Here is a 16,086-nt window from a genome sequence, read left to right as displayed (position 1 = left end):
ATGGCAGGTGCTCTCGCTTCTCAGTCCCAATGGCAGACTCCACGAATCCAAGATGGCACCACTTCCTGCTGAGCAAGATCCACTCTCAGTATCCCTCATCACAGGAACTCCAGAAATATGCACTCAAGGTGTCGACACCCTGATCTGGTTCAACCTCCTCACTTGTCAAGGAGGAAGAAAGACCAAGTGGGAAAAGTAAGTTCTGCACTAATTTTTAGTCAGTGGAAAAGCCAGGTCCACACTTCCTTCACCTGCCGTTCTTAAAAAGCACATGTAGGAGATGCCATGGCAGCCCAACTGGAAAATGGGGCACAAGGGAAGAGAAGGGGAGGACGGAGCACCGGAGAGGCGGAGGGAGTTGGAGAGGGTGCTCTCCCAGCGGGAGCCCGAGGCTGAAGGCTGGTTGCAGGCTGGTTCTCTGAAAGCCATTCTCCAAACGCAAAGATCTTCAGACACACATGTTCCCCCATGTCTAGGAGAGAACATTGCATGGAAATAGAGGGAGACATTGGGGCGGAGGAGGGGAGAAGTCTACAAAATAGAGAACCGTGTTCAAGGAGAAAGCCATCCATTTGTTTCTCCAATAGCAGGGTAGCAGAGAAGCGCATGCCAAGTAGCGACAGGGGAGAAGCCACGGAAGTTGACGTAATGATCAACCGCCTTGAAGAGAAAGTCCGAGGAGGACTCTCATATGAAATGGAAGAGGCAGGTGAGGGGGAGAGCAGAGGCAAAAACCACAACTTTGGAAAGCCATCGAAAATTCGGTGAATTGGACATTCAGAGAGCTTATCCGTCAGCACACTGACTTTAGGATCGTTGGCTCAAGCAGCTCGATCTTGGCCTATTCTCCAAGGCCCCGAGCGTCGGAAATCTGAGGCGGTGAACGGCTGCAGGAAGAAGGCAAGAGAGAGCATCTCCCGTTTGGATTGATGATCTGCTTCTGTGAACCCTCGGGACAATTTGTACTTGCTACGACACTGGACATGTCTGGACCTCACGGGGCCAAATGTTCCCTGAGACGTGGCCACAGATGGGCTCACGATGGGAAGGCCAGAAAGGGCAAGCAGACACCAAAGAGGGGGGTGTCCAGGAAAGATGCCACGCGAGAAGGGCATGACACCAAGGGGAGCCCTGGGTCCCCCAAATGCACCTAAGTGACCCTGTGAATAAAGACGTCCTAACTCGGGAGAGGGGTACCCCAGGCGCAGGATGGCTTAAATGTTAATGGAATCCTTTTACACCAAGATCTTTACTTCCTGTTTCCCAGGTAACAAATTCCCCAAAGAATTCTTACCGCGGAAGTTGGGGTGGTAAGATCCATGGTGCCCGAGATGCCATTTGCCTGTAGGAAAGCAAGAGAGAGACTTTCAGACGAATCCCCATGGGGGCTCCCGGCGCCTTTGGGGAGCTGATCACATACTCCGTTCCCCATCAGTGCTGTCCTTTCCTGAGGACGAGCAAAGAGAGGCTGTCAATGCTGTGTGAAAGCCAAGCCTCGCTCTCTGGGACTGAGAGGGAGCCAGGATGAGTCAGGTTCTACCCAGGAAAGCACAGAGTGAAAAGGAAGACAAGCCTTTCCCAAGGGCCCAGAGAAGCCAGCAGGCTGAGCTTCTGCTCCTCTAAGAGCAGTCAGTGCCCACAGCGACCCCATGTAGCCCACTGGACCTGCTCTACCCTCCTGCGCTGGGGCCCCTGCCGAAGCTGGGAGAACAGGTACGCGCTCCAGATAGACTTGGAGATGCCTGGTTCCCTCCTGGTTTCATCATGCTCTCTGACCGACATCAGCAGCCCGCGGAGCCTGCACAGGGACCATCTCCCCACCCCCCACCCCGGCCTGCTGCTGCCCCAGTGAAGAGACCCTCACCTGGACAGCAAAGGAGGAAGTTAAAATTCACGGCTGCGCCTCGCTCTGTAAACGCGTTTCTTTGCGGAGAATGACTGGGTGATGTGTGGCAAAAACTCTGACCACGTTTGAGCTTTCTGACCTGCTAATTCCGCTTTGAGAAGCAGGGATCGCAGGGAAACCAGCCACGGGGCAAGGGGCAGAGAACGCGGTACACAGATCTTAACAGCGGCGGCACCGAATGATGCACAAGGGAAAGAAAGAAACAGGCAACCGCAGGACTGTGGCTGAAGCAAGTTACTTTGCAAGGCCTCGATGAAATACTACCAAACTCTCTTTTAGAGACAAATGCATGTAGCAAAAGGTAATAACCAGGGAATCTAGGTAAAGGGTACAGGGGTGTCTATTATTCCCTTTTTGCAACTGCTCTGTAGGTTTGAAAAAAAAAATGTAACATAAGATAGAGGGGAAGTGGGTTAAGCACTCATGTGGAAGGCTTGGATGAAGCATCACGTGGAAATGCAAAATTATATTAAAATGTTTAAGCTGTTTCTAAGATTATTAAAATTCTAATAAATAGATAAAATATATTACACAGAACTATAAAATAAGGGGCACCTTATAAAATAAGGTGGCTCAGTCGGTTAAGCATCCGACTTCGGCCCAGGTCATGATCTCGCGGTCCGTGAGTTCGAGCCCCGCGTCGGGCTCTGTGCTGAGAGCTCGGAGCCTGGAGCCTGTTTCAGATTCTGTGTCTCCCTCTCTCTCTCTGACCCTCCCCCGTTCATGCTCTGTCTCTCTCTGTCTCAAAAATAAATAAACGTTAAAAAAAAAAATTTTAAAAAACGTTAAAAGAAGAAATATAAGATATGAGGAAGGAGTTAAAAGGAGGACCTAGTGATATCTGTACAAGACCCTAAACCAAGGTTAGAAGCAAAGCGTGGGTGGTGCCCACGGTGTTGAGATCGCTTCGGTGGGTTTTTTGTTTTTCCCACAAGCATGCTTACAGGGAACTCATAATCACAACACAATGTGGCCGAATATCCAGTCTCTAAGACGCCAAAGGTAGATCGGATGGGGAAGGGAAAGTTCATGTGCCATCAGTGGCTCACTGGGAGTTCAAAGGCATGAAGAGGGAAGGGCAAGCCACAGCAAACTCAGCTCAGGTACAGCCCAGCTGAGTCCCAGGGGCCAAACCCTTCCAGGCTGTGACCACGACAGGGATGCGTGTGATGGGGCCAATAAGGATACTCAGCCCCTCGTGGGAGCTTCAGGGTAATTATACCTCCGGCGTACGGGCAGGAAGGGATGGAAAAGGAGAGATCTTATAGCTCCTCCCCCTGGGGCTCGCCCGCCTGGGACAATGAATGAATGCCACGCTCCAGTCTGACCTTCTGTAAAAGTATGTGGGGCTCCTCGATCCAGAGGAGAAGGTGGGGCCGACACCAGAAACCGGAGCCTCCTACAGGTTAACACGGGCGCTCCAGGCATCAAGAACACCCCCACAGGGACCCTCACGGCCATCCTGTTTGTTGGAAACCCTCCCTTGCCACGTCGTGTAAGAAGGGAGGCAGGAATCCCAGTGGACCCAGCTCTTGGAAAGTCAGAACAACAAGCACAGGCAGCCTAAGGGTGCTGTTGGGACTGCTGCGTTGTCTTGGCCTCTGGAGGGAAGGCCAGAGGTGGAGCAAAGCATCGGAGCAAGGCTGGGCAGACACACCTGTCTAGATCCTCCTGCGACAGGGTGGGCGACACTGAACAGGTCTCTCCACCGTCTGAAAGTCAATCTTCTAACGTACATCCTGGGGGAAATTATCATCTCACAAGGGATCTCCCTACCCTGATGCAAAGAAAAACTTAGCTCACTACCTGGCTACGTGTAGCACATGTTGAGTAAGAGGTGCCTACAGAAATTTAAGAAGAAAGGAAGCCACTGGATGGCGTGGCAGATGCCGCCGTTTGCCTACCTTACACCCATGCCCCCACTTGTCCTGCTAACAGAACTTCAGTTTTGTTCAGGGGATCGGAGACCCGTGCCCAAATCCAAGTCGATCCTTGTAATCCTAACCCCAGTTTTCCCAGCCTTCCCTGCGGCAAGGTGTGGCCATAGAAATCCACCGAGAAGATTTAAGTGCTTTTCTGCCCGGAGGGAGGGGGAGTGTCTGAGAACAGATTTGCTCTCTCAGAAGAAGTGAATACAGGAGGCCACGGGAGGCTGGCACCTCCTCCCGTCTGTTTCTCCTTCCTTGAGGCCAAATTATGGTGAATGGTACTGAGCAGCTCTGTTGCAACCAAGAGGCAACAAGCGGCAGGACAAAAAGAGCAGAAAAAACAGAAATGGTTTCCTTGAGCCGCCCAGCCAATGAAAGCAATCACTCACCTCTAAGCTTGTTACCATGGGAAGAAAACAGCTCCATTGATGGTTTTAGTTCCCTGTTAGGTCTCTTTAGTTACTTATAGCTGAGAGCCTTCCTAACACTGACAGCAGGAAATCAACAAAGCAGACATGAACAGAAGAGGGTAGTGGCACGTTGGGGCTACCCAAACACAAAGCGGGCACCCCATAAGTGCTATGGGAGGTGGGGGTCCCGGCTGCGGAGCTCCAGGGTTACCTATCATCCCAGTGACATAGCCAGCTTGCCGCAGCACCTCAGCCAAGGTGGTCTCATTGAGCGGAAGACCCCCCACGGAAGTGACCGCAAAGTTGTGCGTGACTCCATTGCGAAGGCCGAGCCGTCCGGTGAGCAGGGAGGCCCTGGAGGGGGAGCAGGTGGAGGCAGCTGCATGGAAATCCACAAACCTGCACAGAAAGAAAGGGGATGGGGTCCCTCCATCCCCAGAAAGCCAAACCGAGAGAAACTCGATTCCCGCCCAGTTCCCAGGATCCCAGGGCTGGGAAGAGCTCCAAGACCACCCAGTGAAGGGACAGGTTAGGAAAATGAAGGTCAGAAGGGTCGTGCAACTAATTCAAGGTCACACAGCTAACTCAAATTGTCTTCATCCAGAATATTTAGTGGATCCTGTTGATCCTGTTGATCCCACATTTTGCATTCATCCAGTCACTAAAATTTGTATCTCTAAAATCAATACCCGTGGATATTCCCAGGTGCTCCAAAACTTTGTGTCTTGCAACACGCACATCCCTAGCTGAGGTTGAAGAAGGCGGCCTCCTTGGTTTGGCTCTCGTACTGCGAGCAAGTGCCTTCCTTTCCACCGTCCATTGAGTGCTACAGTTTTTGCATTTCTGTGCTTTCTGTTGGTGATTTTGCTGTGTAAAATGGTCCCCAAGAGTAAGACTGAAGGGCTGCCTACCGCTTCCAAGTGCCAAAAGGCTGTGATGTGCCTCATGGAGAAAACACAAGTGTTAGACAAGCTTCATTCAGGAACGAGTTACCGTGCCGTCTGCCCTGAGCTCCGTGTTAACGAATCAAAAACCACAGTACGGTACACAAGACGTCTTTAAACAGAAACACACAAGGACAAAACAAGGTTCTGTAGTGATCTGTTGGCAAAAATGTAACCAGAGGCTCACGGGAGTCTAACTCTGCAGATCCCCTAGAAGCAATGGTTCAGTATTCCGCGATCCAGCGTTCATGGTGACTTTATAGAGTAACTATTGCCAATGACAAGAATCGGCTGTATCTACTACACATTACTGGATGCCCAGCCTTTTTTTTTTAGACATTGTGGAGAAATATAAAAGAAGTCTAGCCATTTTCTTGCCCTCAAGGAACGTGATTAAACTTAATGTCGCAACTGGCCACGTGGGTCTCCCGACGGGATTATGTGAAGTTGATATCATCAAGGATTCTTATCAAGAGCATTGAACCTGAACCTCATCATGCCTCTGGACCTAATTTCCAGGTTACAGGAAATACAGCTGACAGAACAGATTAACTGACACCACAAGGAAATCATCTTAACAAACCATCTGACAACATTCTACGACATTCCACCACAACTGGTGTAGTTCTTCAAAAAGTCAATATCCGAGCAAAAAGTGGCATAGTGGGGGATATTCTACACTAAAGGACACTAAAGAGACAACCCAAATGTAATACGTGACCCTTGGCTGGATTCCAGTTCAAACGTGCCAAGAGCACATTTGGGGGATAATTAGGGAAACTCGATAGGAGCTGCCTGTAAGATGCCATGGGGGGGATCGTTGTCCATTTTCTGGATTACAGCCACGTAGAGGAATGTTTTTGTTCTTTTTTTTCTTCCGGTTGTATTGGCATATAACATTGTATTCACTGAAGGCGTACAACATAATGATTTGACACATGTATTTACTGGGAAACGATACCCACAATAAGTCTGGTGAACAGACCGCACTTCACACATAGCTACCCTTTGTGTGTGTGCGTGATGAGAATTTTTAAGATCTGCTCTCTTATCAACCTTCAGACGCACAAGACAGTGTTGTTAATTATAGTCACCGTGCTGTGAGTTCCGTGCCTTAGAGCTTACTTATCTCATGACTGGAAGTTTGCACCTTTGGACCCCTTCACCCATTTCCCCCACCCCTACCCCTGGCAACCACCACTCTGTTCTCTGCATCTAGAACTTCTTTTTTTTTTTTTTTTTTTTTTTTTTTAGATTCCACATATAAGTGAGATCATATAATATTTGTCTTTGTCTCACTCCTTTTACCTAGCATAATGTCTACAAGGTCCACCCACGTTGTCAAAACGGCAGATTTCCTTCTTTTACAGCTAAATAATCTTCCATTGTCTATTACATAATACAAAAATAGACATTTTTATTACATTTAGAATATATTTTTACTACGTTCAGAAAGATTTTAGGGGCCCACTTGGTTAAGCTCAGTTGGTTAAGCATCAGACTCTTGATTTTGGCTCCCGTCATAATCTCACATTTCATGAGATCAAACCCCACGTCGGGGCTCTGGGCTGACAGGGAGAGGGAGGAGCCTGCTTGGTATTCTTTCTCTCTCCCTATGTCTCTGCCCCTCCCTGACTCATGCATGCACGCGTGTACATTCTTTCTCAAAATAAATAAACTTAAAAAAAAAAAAAGAAAGTTTTTATTACATTAAGAATGCTGGTATTCTTGGGGCGCCTGGGTGGCTCAGTCGGTTAAGCAGCTGACTTCGGCTCAGGTCATGATCTCGCGGTCCGTGAGTTCGAGCCCCGCGTCGGGCTCTGTGCTGACAGCTCAGGGCCTGGAGCCTGTTTCGGATTCTGTGTCTCCCTCTCTCTGACCCTCCCCCGTTCATGCTCTGTCTCTCTCTGTCTCAAAAATAAATAAACGTTAAAAAAAAAAAAAAAAAAAAAAAAAGAATGCTGGTATTCTTTTTTTTGAGAGAGAGACACAGACAGACACACAGAGCGTGAGTGGGGGAGGGGCAGAGAGAGAGGCAGACACAGAATCCGAAGCAGGCTCCGGGCTCTGAGCTGTCAGCCCAGAGCCCAGTATGGGGCTGCAACTCACGAACCGTGAGATCATGACTTGAGCCGAAGTCAGATGCTTAACTGAGGCGCCCCAAGAATGTTTTTATTCTTGAGAGATGTATGCTATAGTGTTTATAATAAAAGAGCATAATATCTACACCCTTCGAATGACTCAAAAAAAACCCCACCTTCTTTATAGGGAGAGCGAGTACAAATAAAAATGGCAAAATGCTAATAACAACTGAGTATACTGTCCTTTTCATTTTCCTTTATATTGAAGATTTTTAATATTAAGACTTAATATTAATATTTAATATTAAAAGTTTCAAAAGGATGACAATCTGGAGTCTAGAATGAGCAGAGCTGTGACAGGATGGGTGGCCAGGCTGGCCGGGAGGGCAGGGAGGACAGGTGGCTTAAAGGTCAGGTAAGCACCTCAGAACCATGTGCATCCAGGCTGCTGGGAGCCCGGCGGGTGAGCTCAGCCATGCTGGGCAGAGCGAAGCCCAAGGTCCTGGGGTGGATAAGGGACTGGCCCACAGGCGCCAGGTCAGCAGAGCAAAGCCGGGCTCAGTGCCTCTCTCCTCCTCTCCACATATGACCCATCCTCACCTAGGGGCCGGGAGGAGGGGGGTGGGGGGCCTTTAAAAGTGCTCCTCTGACCACTGCTTAATACTCTAAAACGATTGCCTGGTGTGCCCTGAAAGCCCGCTCCCTCTCAGTCCACCTTTCGGGCCTCTCCCTCCCTTCCTCCCTCGGGCTCCAGCACAGGGGGCTTCTGGGTCTTTTTTAGGATCTGCAGATTGCCAGCTCCTTCCCAAGGTCGGCCTGCACCTGGCACGCTCACCCAGACCTTTGCGTGGCCCATCCTCCCCGTTCAGTTTTCCCGCAAGGGGGCCTCCGCTGCCCTCTCATCAGGCACCCTGAGTGCATAGTTGGTAACACTGATCCCAACCCGAATTACCTGGTTTATTTTTATGTCCTTTCTTTCTGGGCCAACTTCCCTCCATGCAAGCTCCCTGGGAGGAAGGCTTTGCCTGTCGCTCACCGCTTATCTCGGGCTCCTAAAACTGGGCTCTACAAATACAGGGTGGAGGGCCTTTTGGGATGAGCACTGGGTGTTGTATGGAAACCAATTTGACAATAAATTTCATATATTGAAAAAAAAAACACACAAATACAGGGTGGAGGGGAGGAGGGAGAACGGGGAGGGGGGAGGAGAGGGGAAGAGAAGGGTCTTTCCTTCCCAACAACTTCATTGAAAATGTAGCCCAACCTCGGGGCGCCTGGGTGGCTCAGCCGGTTGAGCACCGACTTCGGCTCAGGTCATGATCTCACGGCCCGTGAGTTCGAGCCCCGCGTCGGGCTCTGTGCTGACAGCTCAGGGCCTGGAGCCTGCTTCGAATTCTTTGTCTCCTTTTCTCTCTGCCCCTCTCCCACTCAGGCTCTGTTTCTCTCTCAAAAATGAGTATATGTTAAAAAAAAATTTTTTTTTAAATAGAAAATGTAACCAAACCTCAAATTAACCATTACTGGGAAGTGGGGGGTGGGGTGGGATGTCACCAAAAGTGGCACCTTCCCAACAGTTTTAAAGATAACATGCTGACGTGGAGTTTGCTCATCGAAGTGTCACGAAGAGATGTGACATCGGGGACCCATGTGAAAGCAGGGGATGAGGTCACAGAGAGCAGTCACGTTTAAACACTCCTCCCCCACACGCCAGAGTCTGGGTCAGCACCTGCCACCTGCACTATAGCCTCAGGTCTCCGCCATAACCCCAGACCTGGACGGCGGTGGTCCCCAAACCCAGTGACAGCAGCTCTAGACCAGGACCGGCCATTTGCCCAGGCAGTCCTCCTGCCCGGGGCAGTACTTGCTCAGGGGCTTAGACCAGCCTGGGGACAGTTCCTTGTTTTCTGTGCCCCCGCAGAGGCCAGCTGGGGCAAGAAAATGGGGAAATGCGTACAAATCCCTGCCTCTCACTCAGATCCAGCAATTCGGTCAGAAGACTTGGGGCAGAGAGGGTTAAAACAGGGTTTAGAAGGGACTCCACCTGGGGCGCCTGGGTGGCTCAGTCAGTGTGGGCTAAGAGTCATGACTTCAGGTCATGATCTCAAGGTTTGTGCGTTTGAGCCCCGCATCAGGCTCTCTGCTGTCGACGCGGAGCCTGCTTGGATCCTCTGTCCCCCTCTCTCTCTGCCCCTGCCTGCTTGCGTGCCCTGTCTCTTAAAAATAAATAAAACATTTAAAAATAAGTAAATAAAGGGACTCCACCTGCAGCCTCTCTCCCCCCTACGAGGACCAACTCTACTAAAGAGAAAGCCCTTACGAGTCTATAATGTTTTCACGTCCCTCGTCCCTCAGAGACGCCCTCCGGAGCGACCCCCCAGCCTGGGTACAGCCAGCAGGGCCCTGAACACCCTGCCCTTCGCCATGACCTTGGCATTTGCAGAGGTGCTGGCCCTAAAGAGCAGTGAGGTCTGCAACCCCGCCAGCAACACGGTGGTTTCCTCTTTTCTTGTTTCTTTCCTTTTTTCTCCATCTTTTAAAAAAATATTACACTCAAGCCTAGGGGCGTCTGGTGGTTCCCTAGGTTAAGCGTCCGACTCTTAGTTTGGGCTCAGGTCGGAATCTCACAGTTCATGGGATCGAGCCCTGAGTCAGCCTCTCTGCTGTCGGCGTGGAGTCTGCTTTGGATCCTCTAGTCTCCCTCCTCTGCCCCTCCTCTGCCTGTTCTCTCTCTTTCTCAAAAATAAATAAACATCGGGGTGCCTGGCTGGCTCGGTAGGTTAAGCATCCAACTTCAGCTCAGGTCATGACCTTGTGGTCCGTGAGTTCGAGCCCCACGTCGGGCTCTGTGCTGACAGCTCAGGGCCTGGAGCCTGCTTCCAATTCTGTGTCTCCCTCTCTCTCTGCCCCTCCCCTGCTCATGCTCTGTCTCTCTCTGTCTCAAAAATAAATAAAACATTAAAAAAAAATTTTTAAACGTACTAATTGTCACTGAATTGTTCGCTTTAAAATGGTTCATTTTAGGTCATGTGAATTTCACTTCAATTAAAAAAAAAAAAACAAAACCCAAATCTTACAGACTAAGAGGAAAACGCCTGAAGAGAATGTCTCAGGTAGGAGAAAAGGCCCCTTAAGCTGGCTGTCAGATCTGTAGTTCTTCGGATGAGAAAATACTCATTTAACCTTTTATTTATTTTTGAGAGAGAGAAAAAGAGAGAGAGAGAGAGAGAAAGTGGGGGAGGGGCAGAGAGAGAGGCAGACACAGAATCTGAAACAGGCTCCAGGCTCTGAGCTGTCAGCCCAGAGCCCGATGGGGGCTCGAACCCACGAACCGCGAGATCATGACCTGAGCCGAAGTCGGGCGCTTAACCGACTGGGCCACCCAGGCTCCCGGAGAAAATACTCATTCAAAACCAAGGTGGTGATCTATCATTTCTTTCCTTTTATTCCCAAGATACCGGCAAGCAGCAAGCCGGGGCAGCTCTGTTAGGTGCTAAGGAAGCAAAGGTACAGTCTCCGTCCTCGATGACCTTACAGTTTACTTTCTGAACAAAAGCCTTATGAGGTCATTTCTACTTCACTAGGGACGGTCATAAGCACATACTTAGCGCTAACTGTGGACATGGCCCTTTACGTGTGTTAACTTGTCTAACACAGCAGCCTGTAGGATGTGTATTGTAAGGACTCCCGTTACAGATGGGGAAACCGAGGCAGTGGGACACGGGAGAGACACAGCGTGTCCCCAGGCACTCTGCTCCACCCCTGCCCTCAGCCTTACACCACGAAGCCAGGTATCCAAGGGCGGTCTTCCAACTCACGCCCGTCCAATTCCAAACCCCATGCGTGTGCCGTTTAACCGCACTGTCCCCGCTAGGAACTCCAGAGCTTGCCTGCAAAGCCAAAGGGAAGGGGCCGGGAGACACCCCCTCCACAGTGGGTGGAGGAGACGGAGTGAGCTTCTTACGCAGAAAGGAAACGTGCCCGGCACCCCCCCCCCAGACCCAGGGTGAGGGAGGCGGCACAGGGTGTTGGCACAAGACGAGGCTTTGAGGCTTCATCATCCGAAGACTGGCATGGCTCACGCAGGCATGTGCGCACAGGCACACCTGTGTCAAAATGCAGCTGACAGAATTGCTAACGGGGCCTCAGAGGAGCTTCTGGAGAAAAGATGACAAAACCCTGACGTGATCGATCGATTCGGGTTTGGCCCGGGAGTTTCCAGTCCTGATAACCTTCCAGAGAAACACCAGGCACCTGAACGTCTGGTCTCACCCGAGTCCTGCCTGGAAACGGGAGGCCGCGTGCGACAGCCATGGTTCCGGGAACTGGTGCTTCTGGAAAGAACAGTTCTCCACCGGGTTTCCCCCGCTCCAGGCACCCTTGGCCCACACCAGCTGGTTCCCACAGCCTCCGCCCCACAGAGTTCACCCAGGAGATGGGGTAATTCCCTAACGCCGTGTTTCAAGGCAACAAGTGGCACAGAAGGGACATCACGAGGGAGCCGTGAGAGCCCGAAGAGGTGCAGGCCCGGCCCTGCAGCTGCTCTGGGGAGCAGGTTGCGGGCTGCCTTCATCCGACAGAACGAGGGCACGGAAGGTCTGTGCCCCAACACGCACGGCCAGCTCCACGGCGAGGCGGCTGTCTGTCTCGGGGAGCCCAGGAGGAAGCATGTGCAACTCCCCTGTGTGCGCATCTCCGGGACTCCTCCAAAGCATCCCCACCTGCCAGACATCCTGGGGCCACAAAGGTCCTGGGTGTTGGGGGGGCAGTCGGTAGCCCCCACTCTTAGAATCCCAAACCAGGTTGCACCTCGCAGATCACGCTTTTGCTCCCAAGACAAACGATCATCTCTACCCAGCCTATCCTGCCCTCCTCCCCGAGTTGGAAGGTGCAGGACGCTCCCCGCTCACCATCCTCACCGCCCCTTGTGATAATCCGTACCCCTCGCGGCAAACGCTTCCAAAGCACTCACTACACCCCAGGCACTCGACACGCTTTGGGTCCAGAGCGTCTGCTGCCCCGGGACTCATTCTGGGTTGAATGTACGGGCTGGCCCAAGCCTGTGGGGGTCAGCTCTTTCCCACAACAGAACCAGCTGCACAGTTTGCAGGGCCCTGTGCAAAAGAAGACGAGGGAGCCCTTGTTGGAAACGGACCAGGCATTTCAAGACGGCAACGAGAGAGCTTTCAACCAAGCGAGGGGCCCTCCGAAAGCACGGAGCCCCCCGTGTGGCCGCGCGGGTCACCCGCCCACACGGCTGGCCCCGCCCAGCAGCGTCGGTTGCGTCTCGAACCCCCGTCCCCTCTCGGGCCACTGGGCTTCCCAGAGCAAGAAGAGAAAGGCCCACTGGCCTCGGGCCCCAGACGTCGCTCCCATGTACCACGCGGTGGTTTGTCTGCCAGTCTCTGCAAGTTTATCCGGTTCTGCTCGAGATTCATGCCTGCACACCCGCCCTCCCCTTCCAGTGTCCCCTATCTCAGTGAACAGCACTGCCTCCCACTCAGTCACTTGGTCCAAACGCCTCACCCCGATTCCTCTCTTCCCCTCCCCCTCCACAGCCAAAGTACTAGCACATTCTTGAAAAGACCCTTCTTCCAACCGTACCCAGAATCTACCCATTTCTCTCCACCTACCTGCTAACATCCTAGTCCAGGCTTCTATCATCCTGCACCCAGACCACTACCATGGTCTGTATTGTCTTCCCCAGGGCCACCGTGGTGTATAACCCCAGGGGGTGCCATTCACACTGCTGTCCGGAGTTGAGCAGTGCACAATCTGTCCAGCTGCATGTGGGAACCCTGTTCCCCGCTTCCATTCCCGCCCTCAATTCTCCCTCCCCCACTCTCCCCCAAGGGGCAGCTGAAGTAATCTCAAAACCTGTTTATCGACTAACATTAATTCCTGGCTGGAAACCCTCTCGCGGGCTCTCATCGCAGTCTAAGTAGATCCAAAGTCATTTTCGTGGTCTGCAGGCCCTCCGTCGGAGCTGCCCAGCCTGGAGCTGGAGCACACAGAAAGGGCCAACCGGGCCCCAGTTTTCCAAGATCGGGTTCCTCTCGGCCCCAGGGGCAGCCCGGTGGGGCCCCGGGGCAACTGGAGGCCCCAGGGCAGTCTTACCCCAGCTGTGTGCACCATTCCAGGGAAAGCACTCCCCCGAGAGCACATGGAGACAGTCCTTGGGGTAGGGTGCCAGGATTGTCACCTCTAACTGCCCAGGAGCCTCGCTGGAGTTCCGCTAACCACAGCAGAGCTTGCTGGGGGAGCTCAGGGAGGAACCCATAGCCCTTTCCAGCAAGTAGCTCACACTTCAGAGTGTCAAGACATGTGGGTAAGGAGACAAAATAAGACGGGCCCCATCTGAGAAGTACAAAGAAAAGTGCTGTGGGAGGCAGAGGGAGAGTGATAGGAAGGGTTTGTTTGGACAAACGAAGCTGGGTTCAATCCCAGCCTCCCCCCCACCGCTCTGGTGTGAGACTAGACAGGTAACGGCATCTAGGCCTCAGTATCTTCCTCTGCAAAACGGGCCTAACACACCTACTTCCCCAGCTCATTTGAGGGATTCAGTGGGACAATGTGCACAAACCACCTAGCAGAGCTCCAGGTGGAGAGTAGGCTTTTGCAAACTTGTGGTAGTCAAGGTAATTCGTGTCCTCATTCGCTACATGGGGAGGCAGAGGGCGCCCCAGGCAGGTAGGATAGCACGGAAGCTGGGAACCAATGGGCGGGATTCCAGGCCGCTTGGCTGCTGTTGCCACCATGCAGGCATCAGGCTCACTGCCACAGGTTATGGCACACGTCACCTCGGCCTCGATGGGCACAGAACCAAGCTCAGAGTCCTTTCTCCGAGACCTCACGTCTGCCTCCCTCCCAGTAAACCCGGCTGGAAACTGAGGCATCACCTTCCAGTCTGTCTCCCACCTCCCCCTCTTTCAGCAGCTCCCATTCCAAACGATGCCACCCAAGATCAATATGGCTGTTGTCCCTCGTCCGAACCACTTCAGTGACCTTCCAAGACGCCAGGCTCGCTCTCTCCAGCCCATGCTAACATGCCAGTGGGTCATGCCGTCCCTGGACCCCAAGTCTTCAGTGACTTCCTTCTGTGTGGCCACCATAACCCCCCATGCTCTGGCTCAACCCACTTCTTCAGGCTTCTGACTCATCGCTGCCCGATGTGGGTTGAATCGTGTCCCCCAAAAAGGCACATTGAAGTTCTAACCCCCGAGCCCCAGAACGTGACCTCATTGGATGGTTACACTGAAGATGTAGTTAGTTAAGGTGAGATCATGCTGGATTAGGGTGAATCCTTAACCTCACGTAACTGGTATCCTTATAAGAGGGGGAGAGAGGGGTGCCTGGGTGGCTCAGTCGGTTGAGCGTCTGACCTCGGCTCAGGTCATGATCTCGCGGTCCGTGAGTTCGAGCCCCACGTCGGGCTCTGTGCTGACAGCTCGGAGCCTGGAGCCTGTTTCAGATTCTGTGTCTCCTTCTCTCTCTGACCCTCCCCCATTCATGCTCTGTCTCTCTCTGTCCCAAAAATAAATAAACTTAAAAAAAATTAAAAATAAATAAATAAATAAAGCCGTCCGGTTTGTCGCACTTGGTTATGGCCGTGCGAGGATGTGAACACATCACCCCACGAAGCCCCGGGACGTCTGGCATCCCTCCCCGCCTCACGTCCCACACGCACCTCTCCAACCCAGCACCTCGACTTCCTGCGCCTCGGCCCAGAGAGCCTGCCCCGTCCTCTTGCCCGTCCACATGCCCACCTATCCTCCGCGAGCCAGCACTGGCACCATTTTGCCTCCCCCACCCCACCCCCGGGAGGATGAGCCTGGACTTTGAGTTCCGGAGCCCGTGAAACTTCCTTGCGGCCTTTTCGTGTCTGAACATAGACGTTCGTCTAACAGCGTCTGTGCCCCACACCCCACCCACCCCACCATGGGCACAAGACCCTGCCGTGGGCTAAGCAGAGTAACACCACCTCTCGTCCCTCATCCTCGAGGACCATGACCCAGGCAGGGCTAGTCAGAATCCAACCTGGAACTTTCTGAACCAGACAGTAAGGAATAGCTCTCTCGTTCCCTTTGAACCTCAAACCATGAGAACGGAGGCAAGAGCCACATCTCCCATCATATGGAGGAGCCTGGAAGAATCTACCCATTGGCTCAGAAGCCCAGCACGAGACAGAATCTCTGCAGAGGTTAAGCTGATGAGCGAAAGCTATGCCCCTTATGTGCGTGGGCCGGCTGAGCAGTGTTGCTGCCTCTTATGACCAAAGAGTCCTGGCTATCACAGTGTGGGTGTAATAGGATAGGAGCCCAGAATATTCCAGTGAGCAACATGAAGCCCTGCCCTCCAGTTGCCCAAAGTTCAGGAAGGGAGGTGGATAATCCCAGCGTGCGAGAGAGCTCTGTGAACACTAGGCACAGGGTGTTCCGAAAGCACACAAGGAGGGCGTACATGTGTGCCGGTGAAGCGAGTGCGTCTCAAAAGAAGCCACGTGTGTGCTGAGGCTTAAAGTATAAATAGGCGTTAACTTTGTTTACGTGTGTCTTATCGTAATAAAAATAGCTGCCGTTTATCAAGCGACTGCCACCTTAGTCATATTACGTATATTAGTTCAAATCACTGGGATTCCCCGTTTTACAGATAAGGGAGGTGAGGCAGAGAGAGTTTAAGTCGCTTCCCAAGACCATACGGCTGGCATTGAGCGGGGATGCACCGTGCCCTGTCCAATCACCGTGCTGTACGGAAGACTGTAGACCCCTATATTTGGGAAATGACAGAGCTAGAACTTCAACCGGGCCTGCCCACCCAAAA

General features: G+C 52.3%; 1 protein-coding gene across 13 annotated transcripts in view; it reads right to left on the bottom strand.

The window, feature by feature from the left end:
• ARSG (arylsulfatase G) overlaps window positions 1-16,086 on the bottom strand; it is a 107,062-nt gene that overhangs the window by 41,370 nt on the left and 49,606 nt on the right. For 12 of the 13 annotated variants that reach the window (XM_042916502.1, XM_042916503.1, XM_042916500.1 and 9 more), the window contains exons 3-4: window positions 4,456-4,643; window positions 1,295-1,342 (exon numbers count right to left, since the gene is read on the bottom strand). In XM_042916502.1, coding sequence (XP_042772436.1) covers window positions 1,295-1,342; window positions 4,456-4,643 — 236 coding nt within the window. The remainder of the gene's footprint in view (window positions 1-1,294; window positions 1,343-4,455; window positions 4,644-16,086) is intronic. The other variant, XM_042916505.1, reaches the window with a different exon arrangement.

Source organism: Panthera leo, chromosome E1 (genome assembly GCF_018350215.1).
Source record: "Panthera leo isolate Ple1 chromosome E1, P.leo_Ple1_pat1.1, whole genome shotgun sequence".
In the NCBI taxonomy this organism is placed as follows: Eukaryota; Metazoa; Chordata; class Mammalia; order Carnivora; family Felidae; genus Panthera; species Panthera leo.
Note: the sequence above shows the minus strand (reverse complement) of the source record. Positions and strands in the feature narration are given on the sequence as shown.